The sequence below is a fragment of the Micrasema longulum genome, unplaced genomic scaffold (assembly GCF_059751315.1).
Source record: "Micrasema longulum isolate JH-2025_06_02 unplaced genomic scaffold, ASM5975131v1 h1tg001356l, whole genome shotgun sequence".
In the NCBI taxonomy this organism is placed as follows: Eukaryota; Metazoa; Arthropoda; class Insecta; order Trichoptera; family Brachycentridae; genus Micrasema; species Micrasema longulum.
Window position 1 is genome coordinate 14,667 of NW_028278542.1, and position 13,220 is coordinate 27,886.

General features: G+C 32.3%; 1 protein-coding gene across 1 annotated transcript in view; it reads left to right on the plus strand.

The window, feature by feature from the left end:
• The window catches only part of RunxB (RUNX family transcription factor Runt related B), a gene marked incomplete at its 5' end in the record, with an annotated part of 52,851 nt that overhangs the window by 13,272 nt on the left and 26,359 nt on the right, over nucleotides 1-13,220 (plus strand). Inside the window, one exon of the mRNA XM_088235304.1 lies at nucleotides 11,163-11,357. Coding sequence (XP_088091430.1) covers nucleotides 11,163-11,357 — 195 coding nt within the window. The remainder of the gene's footprint in view (nucleotides 1-11,162; nucleotides 11,358-13,220) is intronic.

Below are 13,220 nucleotides of genomic sequence, written 5' to 3' on the forward strand. Positions count from 1 at the left end.
TACTCTAATAAATAGTTTAAAAGTAAAAAAAAAAAAAAAAAAAAATAAAATATATAAAAATACTTTTAAACTGTTATAAAACAAGTAGCAAGTTGATTTTTTTGTTAAATTTACATTACATACTATTCAATAACAAATGTAGAAAAATATTTGAAAATGCACAAACATGCTGAAAAATTGTCGGATTTTTAGTTTTAAAAAATACAATTGATAAAATGAGTAGACTCAAATCAGTATTTGATTTACATATTAAGATTATGAGATAGAGCTCTACAGAATAAACGCTAACTCAATAAATTAAATAAAACAGATGGTTTTTACTAAGTAACATTATTTTATTTCGTACGTTTTTTACATATTTTAACAATAATATTAGACTCTTTACTACACGTATAAATTTCTTAATGTTTTTGAATGTAAAAACATTCGTGTGTAAATAAACTTACCGATATGTGCATCTATTATGTCAAAAACCCAAAAAAAAACGAATTTATTGAGAACATCTCAATCTCCAAAAATAAAAATTCTAAATAGCACGTGTCACTTCAAAATGTGATATCATTATATTTATACAACACCAATGGAACGTAATGCAAATCTTACGCACTGCACCACTGGAACAATTTTTATTTTGATCATTATATTCCTAAAATCGGAGATTTATTGGGCATTCAAACAACATGCAAATTGTTATCTGACCTTTACAACAGTAAAATAAACTCTGAATTTTAATATCCGCCTTGGATGAAAACAGAGAGAGTATAGTCTGGTCTGGGGTACAGAAAGAGATATATGAATAAATAAGTCGTCTCTCCAGAAACCAAAAGCCAAAAGTGCTTCATAAAATATGGACCATATTCCGCCGCTGTTTGCCTCATTTTCTTATTGCTATTTGTTGGAAGGCTGATGAAAAAAATATCAACAGTACAACCAGTCTAATGGAACTAATATTCTGTAAAGAGAGAAATTTTTTTGAGCCATGAAACATTATTTTGAATAAATATTAAATAAATAATAACAAAGTATTTATGATTAATGTTTAAAAAAAAACATTCTAAATACGTTGCCTTCAAAATATTTAGTAAAAATACTGTTTTAGCGAGTTTTCAAACGTTAAAAAGATGGTTTAAAAAAAACTGTTTTTCAAGTAGGTAGGTACTAAATAAATAATGCGCTGCATGTGTGCGTTGGTACAACAAATGCAGCTAATATTGAACATTTATTGTAATACTAGGTGGATCAACATGTTTGGAATAAGGGAAACAACAAAAATTTTTTTTTGCCAAATTCGGTTTTACGTCATCGATTTTAGTCCATCGATTATCTAACTTTTTTATCCCGTCCAAAAAGTAGTCCTTCGGAAGCTTTCTAAAACAGCCCTCAGTTTCAGCTATGAGTTACTCATTTAAGTCAACTCCTTAGCGGTGAGCCATCTCTTCAGGTTTGGAAACAGGTGAACGTCGCTGGGGGCCAGGTTTGGCGAATATGGTGGCTGAGGAACCTGTTCAAACCCGATTTTGTACAATTTTGCTCGCGCAACTAACGATGAATAAGCAGGCGCATGGTCGTGATGATAGAGAATATTTTTCTTCTTCAAATGCGGCCGTTTTTCTGCTATTTCAATTTTCAAACAATCTAATAATGATGAGTTATATGCGCCAGTTATGGATTTATCCTATTTAAAATGGTGAAGGAATAATTCTTCATGTGTATTGTAAAAAACGGAGGACATGACCTTTCTTGTCCATTGTAGCGTTTTTGGACGCTTCGGAGTACTTTCGTTGGACTGTCGCATAGACTCTGGTGTAAAAATGTATCCATGTTGAATTGAAGTCGTAACACGAATTCGTTTTTGGTCCGCTGTTAGCAAACGCGGCATCCATCGCGCGCAGAACTTTTTCATACCCAAAATATCATATATGATATTGAACACATTGCCATACGACATCTTTGTGGTCTCACCCAGCTCCCTCAATTTCAATTTGGTGTCGTTAAACATAATATCACGGATATTTTCCACGTTTTCCGGTGTACTGGTGTCTTTTGGGCGTAGTAGTACTTAGTATATGAAAGAAAGGAAATTTGCCATTCACTTATAATAAGAATGCAAAGAACCCATAAAAAAATTATAGTCAAATGAGTTTATTTATATTCATAATCACATTCAGATAGTTTTGATGACATGTTATTTATTATTTTGGCATTCATTTTGTGGAATAAAATTTAAGATATACAATATACAATATACAGAGAGCGTTTTACTTATTTTATATTGTTGATGACTTTTTGTATTATCTATCCAGAAAATACTAAGAACTGAATTTGCAATTAAGCTACGTCCGACCTCGGAGAAGTTTTACGGTGACAAATTTAGTTAAAACAAAACATACATGAGATTCGACTCAATGGTCATGTAGATATATTTTCAGATCAGAACGTGGGACGTGAAAGGTCGCTAAAAAGCCATGAGTATTTCTACAAATACATGAAAACGTCTCTAAAGGATTATATTGGAAAGGACAAGTGGCTCTTATATTCGAATTCGAAGATTCTAGATGAATAAAAATATGTAATATTCGGTTAGCAGCAGATGAGATGTTGAATTTTTTTTTTGAAGAACTTATGAAATCGTCGACGATTTTGTGAAAAGTAAGGAAAACATAAGTGTAGATTTGACAAATAAAGAACATATTGACAATAAAATTTCGAAAAAACGTGATAATAAGACGAACATTATTCGAAACTTTTTTTTTGTTAAAAACTAAACAAAAACATTTTTATAGATCGTTTTTATATACAATATCACAAAATAATTACTTTTCTCTTGCATACTTCAAAAATAATTTATTTAAACTAATAGAGGTGGCAGTAATCTTTATTTTGCGTGTACCCGTAGATACGTTCAAAATGCATCATTATTTAATGTATTTCAGGTTGTTCAAACACGAAAAAAAAAATATTTACCAATAACGTGTTCTGAACATCTTCTCGCTAAGATATGTATATTAAGAATGTTTATTACCCGGTACGACGATGTTTCAAGCAGTAAAACCTTTATACCGTTCAACGATAAACCGAACTGCCTACCTAATAAACATATACAATACAATATATAAAATAAACTAAGATACATATAACATCTTGATTCTCTACGGTTTTTAGTGGATACCTCCTAAGACCCTTAGGTCGCTATTTATAATAGCGTAGAACAAGAGATCTCCGTTTCATGGTCCCGAGATAAGCATTTCATCTTATTTAAATAAATATGCTATGACCGTGGAATGGCGATGGGGTAGATGGAAGAATGGAGGTAATATGGATGCTGTGTGTAGCCGCGTCTTAACAGAGTAAATTGACTTGGCCGCTCAAAAATAAAATTGTATTTTTTTACGTTTTAAACGGATCGAATCGAACAAAAATTTAAAACGTGTGAGAATGTGTAAATGTATTTTAGTTAGCTTTTAAGACATTTTTCTAAATCTTATTAAATATTGTATTTAACCACTTGCCGACTTTTCTTTGTCTACCAGTTTCGAGACGTACCCGTCAGGATACCAATTACAAACCAACATCTAAAACCCACTATAAAACATCACCATAGTTGTTGCACAGACATATAAAAAAACAACATGCCATACCTTTAGTAGGCAACCTTTACGTGCTTACTAAAAGCATTGCATGTTGGTTTTTAAAAATATTTGTGTGCACCTTCTATGGTAATGCGTTATGTATAGTATAGTGGGTTTTGCTTGTTGGTTTAATTAGTGTCATGGCGAAGAGACGGGTACGTCTCAAAACCGGTAAACATAGAAAATTCAATAAGTGGTAATTTACAAATATTTAATAACATTTAGTAAAATGTTTGACTACTGAGTTAATGCTTTAAAAATTAATACAAATTTGAAGACATGTTTATTTAACGCAATATATTATGTTCTCGGGAATTTCTTCACTGAATTTTTCTTTAAAACATAATTTATGAGTGTTATCTAAATGTCGTGTGTTGGTTGTTATGTTGAAGAAAAGAGAGCGAAATATGACTTTAATAGCATTAGAGTGAGGTAGATTGAATATGATACGAACGAACTAGCGAACGAATGACATGATAATATGTTAAGTAGTTTTGACCGTATTTTATAAGTCTGAATATAATGATTCCAATATTCATTTTGATGAATAATTTATTGATGTTATAAAGTGAAAATTAAATTGCAAAAAAAAAATATCTTGGAAAATACAATGTTCACAATTTGTTTGCGGTTTGCGGTAGATTTGAAAAATTCAGCAGCATAAAATAAAATACCACTAAGTAAAGAAATCTCTTTGCAATTGAGTTTTTGATTGTTTTTATTTATTTATTTTTATTTATTATTATTTTATTTAATATTTAAAAAAATCGGATTTCTACATAAGTACACCCCTCTGTGAGAAGACCGGAGTTTAATGTTTGCAGAAAGAATGCCATATTTGAAAAGATATTTATTTTTAGTTTTGGAATTCAATCACAAACAAGTACCTAGGTACCTACTTATCAATGTAGAGTATTTTTCTACTAATATCAGGCGAGCCAACGTTTGGGCAGGACAACGTCTGTCGGGTCCGCCAGTATGATATAAAATTGTACAATATTTGCAATAACTTTGTACCCAATCCTATTAATTTTTTTAAATTGTTTTGTTTTTGAATGAATGAACCGTAGGTAGGGCCTAAAAAATCTTGACAATATTATTTATCTTTAACTTGAAAATCGTTTAATATGTAGCATTCAAAATTTTAAATTTAACATTTTTCAAATAAAAAATGCATCTGCTTTTGTATTATTCCATAATTCACTTTACGATGGTAATGTTTCTTAGGAATATCTTCAAAGCGACCAAGTTAACGGTCCCGCCGCTTAATGGGGCAACACTTATTTATGAATACTAGAGGGGGCATTTTGCATTTAAACAGGAATCCCACCCACTCCCGCTCTCTTCCCGAACCAACAGTCACCGGGGATATAAGGAAAGACGGAGTGAGTCGGGAGTCGGGAGGCTCATTGTTCTGCCAAATGTTGTGGGCTTTTTGGGCTAGACCAGTGCCCAAAATCTTGACATATTACACTGAAAACTGCCGCATGCACTGACTATGCGATAAGTTTTTTCGTATTCTTTCTCCATAAAAAGAAATTAAGTCCTTCAATAAAGGTTATATGGTGCGCGTCTAAATCATCTTTTTTCTGCTTAAAGATGTAAAGACTACTAGATTACCGAGAGCTTCTTTAAGCATTTTTACATATTGATTTAAATTTTTGTACAAAACGCAAATTGTACATTGGCATGCTTATTGCTAAATGGAAATTTATTCCTACCAACTAATAAAATAAAAGTTTTATTTATATGATTAAAATTACAAAACGTATTCAATAGAAAATAAAATAAAATGCAAATAAAGAAGTAACTGTATTTGCATATAATTTACCTTAAATCAATATTATAGCTCAGTACTAAAAAGGAATTAAATAGAGGTTCTGTAAAAACATCTTTGATAGTGGACGAGAGATGATTCCACAGCCGAGCCGCATGAAAACTATATGAGTTAGAGAAGAAAGAAAAATAGTGGACCGATATTAAGAGGGTGATTTAAGAGTTAGAATGAAGAGATAAAATTCAAATGAGATGAAATGAAATTATTAACATATAAACAAAGAATATTTTACAATACAATGATATTTGTTCATAAAATTATAAACTCTAATAAAAAAACGGAATTTTGGAAAAAAATTGATCGGAACCAGCATGAACACGATCACAATACTAGAGAAAAGAACAAAATTAGACTTCCATTTAGGAAAAAGGCAAAGTCACAAAATTCAATTTTATTTAAAGCAATTAAAAAGTATTACGAAATAGAAAAAAATATTTATGAAGAAAAAAACATATCAAAATTTAAAATAATGGTCAAGACATATGTGATAAACAATTTATAAATTAAATATATTTGCAATGTTATTATTAGAACACACATAACAATATGTATGATATGTGTGCCCTACTTTAAGTTTTAAATAAATAAATAAATAAACCATAAACAAAAAAATTGAAATTTCGAAAACTTGAAAGTTGAAAATTTTCACGGAGAGGTGCGTTAGGACCATGAAGTACAGTGAACTGAAGTCAGAGGGAGTGACAGTTTCTCCGATGTCTAATTTTAGCCATTTTAGTTGCCTACGATAATTATAAATGTGGTCATATTTTCTAAGACCAAAAATATACATAATGTATGTACTCTAAAATCGTTTAAGTTTATCGAGTTGGCACAGCTTAATCAGTCATGGAAACATAAGCGTAATCTAGAATGGGTAGTAGTAATGCTTTTACGAGTGAGCATTTTTCACGTTCGGAAAATACTATTTTTTATTTGTATCCATTGACAAATATTTTCAAAGGAAGTAAATAACGTTTTTGGGAAGAAAATATTACTGAAGTCTAGGTATTTACGAGGCCGATAACTCGTCATTGGTTGGTGATGTCAAACATTGGTCTCTTTCCTAGGGCAATGAGTTTGGCTTTTATCTATTTACTACTGTAATGTTATTTCTTACCTGGTATAATCCTAAGATTCATGCCTTAATAGTAATAAAACGAAGCAAAACTTCATGCCACTGGAAGCTGGATAACATGCTTCCTGGCATTGTATGTATGTTAAATTAAAAAAATTAGTTTGAATCGTAATTTTGAGTTTGTTAATTTCTGATTCGAAATAAGATTTGTAAAACTGTAATAATTTGTAAAATCAGATTATTCAGTTAATTGTTTAAGAGGAGACATGGTCCGATTTTTCTTCATAAAAACGTATTCCCGTATTTTCTCTTTGAGTTGTGGCACTCGAGGAATGCTTTTTTCACACACTATAAACCGTTGGCGTCCATTTGTTTTTTTTTCTTATGGGAACTAGAACCATCTAAAACCCCTTAAAGCACCCAGTTATATATACCGTCTTTGGACATGCGTAAACAAATGTTTTTGAAAAACGCAAAAAGTACCGACACAGAAAATTTAATTGTGATACTTTTGGTTGAGTTTTGGGTTGCGGAAAATAGGAATACGAGACCTGAAATCCGTTAATGTTAGTTGGGCATAATCAGTTCGATGTGCGCAGTTGTCTCTTTTGCACAGTATTGAGGAAGCAACCGCGAGAGTGAGAAAAAAACTATAATCAAATATCTATTCATCAAACTACTCTTCTACCATATTTCCTCCTAAGGAGTAGCACCACAAAAAGATATGCTTAAAAAGTCAAATAACTATTCAGTTTGCGTCAAAAGATCATGCAGGTTTTTTTGTTATTTTTTTCGGCAATCTATTTGTATATTTTTAAAAGTTGATGTTTTTAAAAAACTTTTTTTAGTGCAACTGGAACTAAATAACTCGGTACCTACCGAAAAAGACGTGTTTTTCTTTAGAAGTTTGAATCGTTCTATATGAATCACTATTATTTTAATAGGAACTCTCTCGGTTTTAAAATAGTATCTAAATAAACTTTATTCGATAACTTTTACCGTAAAACGTTTTAGCGATCCAAGTCGTTCCAAAGGATGGATATTATATTCTTTTGGCGCTGTCTGACAGTCGTACCTCTGACATAACCCTAAAAATAGAATGGTTTTATATGAATTCTGCAGGGTGACGTTTTTATTGTATCCTGCCTCGAAGGCTTTGCCTTGCTTATTCAATTACAGAAACCCTTAAACTCGGTACGTGATGGATCGCGGGACATCATTAGGGGGAACAAAACACGAGGTGGATATTTGCACCAAATATCGCGAGATACGTTTTTACGTGCAGGAATGATACTTTCTATAAAAATTAAAGGGTTGAAATTCTTAGTCAAATTGAAAAATGTACCTACCTATTTCGAATTGCGCCGGGACCCCACCACCCTTGTATAGATACAGCAAAACATTAAAACATGTCAACGAATAGGTACCTTGTGAATAAAACATTCCAAAAGTTTGATTCCTTCTTTGAAAAAAGTTTATGCAGTTGTAAAGATAGTTTATATAATGCATTCATAACAACATAGTCTTGTTTTTATTTAAACTTTACTCTACTTCATAGAGCAATGGTTAGTGGTTTAGTTTCCGACTTGTCTAACTTTCACAATTAGGTTCACCATGTTACTCTGAAATGGTATCATTTTATATACGTCATTATTTATTTTATAATTTTTGCCATCTCATGGTCATCGTTTTGTGTACTGTAAAATGAACAAACTATTTATAAAAATTAAATTCAATATCATGTTTATTTTATTTAGCTAACGACTATGCAATGACGACTGGTGAAATGAACGTCGGCACCTATTAAAAAATAAAATAAATAATTGAGAAAATAAAATATTTAAAAGGAAAAACCACCGATTTGTGCTGATGGCTCGTTTTTCATACATATTGTGCAATTATTAATAGACAAGTAGATTAAGTTAGTAATATGTAGAAAAAGCAGGTTTTTGCAAAGGTTTTAAGATAAAAGACCATATCCAATCAATTTGACCACTCATTGAAAAGTCAACTGAATACAACATAACACTACTTTAAGCTTTTATAGATTATCGAAAAGCGTTTGACTCAGTTGAAAAATGTGCTGTTATTAAAACACTCAAAAATACCAAAGTTGATTCTAAATACATAAGATTGATAAAATTTGTTTATGACATCGCTACATGGATGTGAGGATTGATGAGGACACAAAAACTAATAAAACCGAAATAGAGTAAGGTGTCAGACAAGGATATACAATATCGCCAAAGCTCTTTACACTAGTATTGGAGAATGTATTTAAAACCCTATGTTGGAAGAATAAGGGGTAAAAATTGATGTCATGTACTTGAGTCACCTCAAATTTGCAGATGACGTAAATAAAGACATGGGTGAACGAGGCGAAATGATTATGGAACTACGTGAAGCTTCAAAAACGATTGGTTTGGAAATGAATATTGATAAAACAAAAATTAAGGGTTCAACAAGAAAATATTTGATGAATACACATATCTAGTAGTACAAAGTCAAAATTGGTAAAGATAAACAAACAGGCAGCGAAGTAGCCAAAAAGTAAACGGCTAAGTTGGGCTGCTTTCGGCAAGCTAAAGTATATTTTTGAATATAAACAAGTCCCAGTATGCTCCAAAAGACAAGTCTATGAATCGTGTATATTGCCGTTGACAACATACGGACTAGAATCCATGTCTGTGTCACATAACCAGAAATTAAAATGCACGCAGTGATACATTTGAACAGAGATGCTCGGTGTATGTCTAAGAGACAGAATAAGATATTTAGAAATAAGGCGCCGAATCCGAGTCGTAAATATCATGGATCATGCATCAAATTAAAATGGCAGTGGGCAGAACACTTGGTGAGACAAAATGATGTCCGGTGGACACCCAGAATAATAAAGTGGAGATCGTGGGCAAAAAAGAAGTGCTGGAAGGCCACAAAAAATATTAGTCGATAAAATTGCTTCTATGGCCGGTAAAACATGGATGATAAAACCCGCCGATAGGAAGGAATGGAGACGTTTAGAAGTGGTCTGTATCCAGCAGCGGAGAGAACAAGAAATAATAAGAAGAAAGAGATTAGAAAAAATTGTTTAAAAAGTTATTTAAGTTCGAAAAATAGGTAAACAGGGTATACGTGGGCGTGTCTACTGGCATATTGAAATATATCAAAATATTCTAAAAATATTTACGGCAAGAAAAAGAAGCAAGGTTTACTTTTGGGCAAACGGTTATTTTTTTCATATAATATTTAAATACAGATAACCATACCTAATTATAGGCGAAAACGCTAAAAAATTACACAGCTGTAGAGTGTGGGCACAATTATTATTAAAGTCTTACAAGCCCTTTAAACATCAAAAAATGTCCTTACTGCTAAAGACGAAGAAAGTTATAGATCCAATATAAAATAAGAAAAATGTGTATTTTTTGTTTGGTCATTTTTTAAAAATATTCTTAATTTTCATCGATTTCGTCGTGTTCAATTTTCATATAAATGTTTATACCGTGAACTAAATGAATAATTTTATCTTTTGTCGAATGAAACTTGTACTTAAAAATTTGATCTGCCATAAAAATTGGAGCCGGATGAACATCCCGTCGCGTCGCTTGAGGTATTGCTGATGCATCTACCTATGAACAACGTGTTTTTGTGAATCGTATAATAATACCTAACTTACGCGCGCTCGCTAGTTTAGTGCCTCTCCTTATGATATAATTTTTTAACAAACTTACTGATACTGATGATAAGGGATATTCTACATTATTAGCTTAATACTCGACTAAGCTCTGAATCAACAAGTTAAGCTCTCATTTCAACCCCAGAAAATATTTTTTTACATCGCCCGAGGACTAAAAATCAGCTTAAATATCAATGCCGTAAGTTTACTCGAGTTCGGGTATGACGTCACCTTCCCTCCTTGTACAACAAGTGCAGAATTATTCGAAATCTCCGGAGGCCGCCTCCTTGCGGATATAAGGGTGAGGGGATGAATTTTAATAAAGATATATAAAATACGGTTATCGCTGAAGTGAAAGTGAATGTTTAATGCTCTTTTTAACAATGTTATTTGTATACTCGTACAATTGCAACGCTGCCTGGTCTGGTGCCGACTGCATTTAAAATAAAATATTCAATATGGGGTTTCAATATGCTGAATAAGACAGTTATGTAGTCATTTCTCACTGACAGATATATTGATAAAATAGAAGGCACGATATTTTTAGTTTGTTCAAATTTTTGTAGAGGACTGAACTTGACCTGACCGTCTAGGGAGTTATTAAGACTAATGTATTACAACAGAGATATATGTAGAACATTTTACAGATGGGAACGTGTATGTCAAGGTACCAACAAGGCATATGACCTGTTATTGGGTGGTTTAAGTGGCCACTTTACACACTATGTACCATTCACAATTCTGCTTATGTTTGAAGATTCGTATTTCTTAAATTATTTCAACTGTTGATTTTTGTTAAGTAGCAGAGTTGAAACATTTATTGATGTGGGTGTGATTCATCTGACTGAATTATTTTTCCTACATACTAGGTGACGCGCGACGCCTGGAAATGTTTTTTAGTCTTGGTTTGATTATTTTTAATTGTTTTTCTTTTTCATTTTACAGGAAAATCCTTCACATTGACGATAATCCTGTCGACTACACCGCCTCAAGTTGTTACTTACAGTAAGGCTATCAAAGTAACGGTGGATGGACCAAGAGAACCAAGATCCAAGGCGCGGCATCAATCATTTCACCCTTTCCATTTTGGGGCACGGTTTCATGACCCCCTCATGGCTGGACTTCCTTTCAAACTTTCTGGTAAGTTTTCTAGAAAAAATAACATTTAAACTGCAATACAAAACTTTACTATTCATATCAACCAGTCAGCGTTCCGTTTTCATACTAAATGGTGCAAAGGGCACAGGATTGAATCACCAACCGCAGCTTCTTGTCACGGATGATGCAATAGGATAAATGTCAGCGAAGTGCAACTTTACAGCACAGAGGAAAAACTATTTTTATATTTAGATAAATTAATGACACTCTAGTGTTGGTTGATAACATCCAAGACCTACAAAGGCTGCTGAATGCGATAAATAATTCAGAAAAAGAGTCTGAAATGAAAATTAATATTTCCAAAACCAAATACATGATCTTCAGTTGACCGTCTCAATACAGCATTTTCGTGGAAGGATCAAACAATAGAGCGCAGATCTTCAAATATTTTGGCAGTCTCCCCTAGAAAACCAAGACAAAAAAATGAGATGTCATATTGAAAGAGCTCATGCAATCTTTCTCAACATGAGAACACTCTTTTGCAATGATAACCTCAACCTCAAAATTAGGGAGCGTTTGGTGAAATGTTACAATTGAACCGTACAACAAGCTGGATGTCTTTGAAATGTGGGTATACCGACGCATTCTAAAAGTCTCATAAATAGAAAGGGTAACAAATATAGAGGAACCGATCGCGAGTCGATTGGTGTAGTTATGCAGCGTAAAATTGCATACTTAGGACTCATCCTGCTCGTAGAGAAGTATAAACTGCTCAACTTATTATGAAATGCAATATAGAGGGACACCAAAGAATCGATCGACGCCAGATGTCATGGCTTCGTAATATACGGGAGTGGACCGGCACGAGGAGCGTCGGCGTCGGTTAATTGTTCTGGACTGTGGTAGAGAGAGGCCTCCATGGTGATCGCCAACGTCATACTGCGGGGACCTAATAGACTACTTGAGAAAGAATGTGTTAATTCAATTTTATTTTATTTATATCAAAATCGTGTATCACATAATGCCTAAAAGAAGAGAGATAATTGATATGACAGTAAAAAAAGAAAGAAGAAGAGAAATATTGATGTATTGTACATATCTGAACCAAATTTTTAATTTTATATTCAATTTATTGCACGTACCGCGAAGGAATCTTTATAATTTTTGTAACATGATGGTAAGATGATCATTTTTACGCTTTATATGCCAGTCAAGGGATAATGAAATATTCGAACGAAAAAACACATTTAAAAATAAACATCCAATGTCAACTATTTCGGGAATGGAACTCGAGACCTCTTAGAACTTCGAGAAAGTATAAATTTAAAAATATTCAAGTTAAGAACACATAAATTTTTTATTATATATATTCTTTTACCTCAAATCTTATTGATTCAGATTAAAACGGGTTCTCGATCTCAGTTGCAATATTTTATTTTATTTTATTAGGAACCCGAACAGACCATCATAGTACAATATTTACCTAAACGTTGATAAAAAAAGAGAATACATAATAAGGCCAGCCATCTAATTATTATTCATATAAATTTAATCATATAAAACAACGATTTAAACACTTTATATAAATAAAATAATAAGTAATTATAACAATATTCTTGATTCCAAAAAAAAAAATGAAAAGAAATACTGACAAAATAAAGAGGTAGTGAAAAGGGCAATAAGAAATGTGACTAGAAGTTGTAGAGGATGAATGAAGGAAAGTGGAAGCATAAAATAGCTTAAATGAAAAAAGATCTGTTTGTATAAAATAATTGATTTAGATGAATGAAAATCAATTTAAAGCGTTGAGTTGTTGGTGCAAGTTTGTGTTATTGCCATAACTTCTGCTAGGCGCGATATCTGATGGCTGAGATGTCACCGGGGTGAAACTTATTTCCTTCTTCG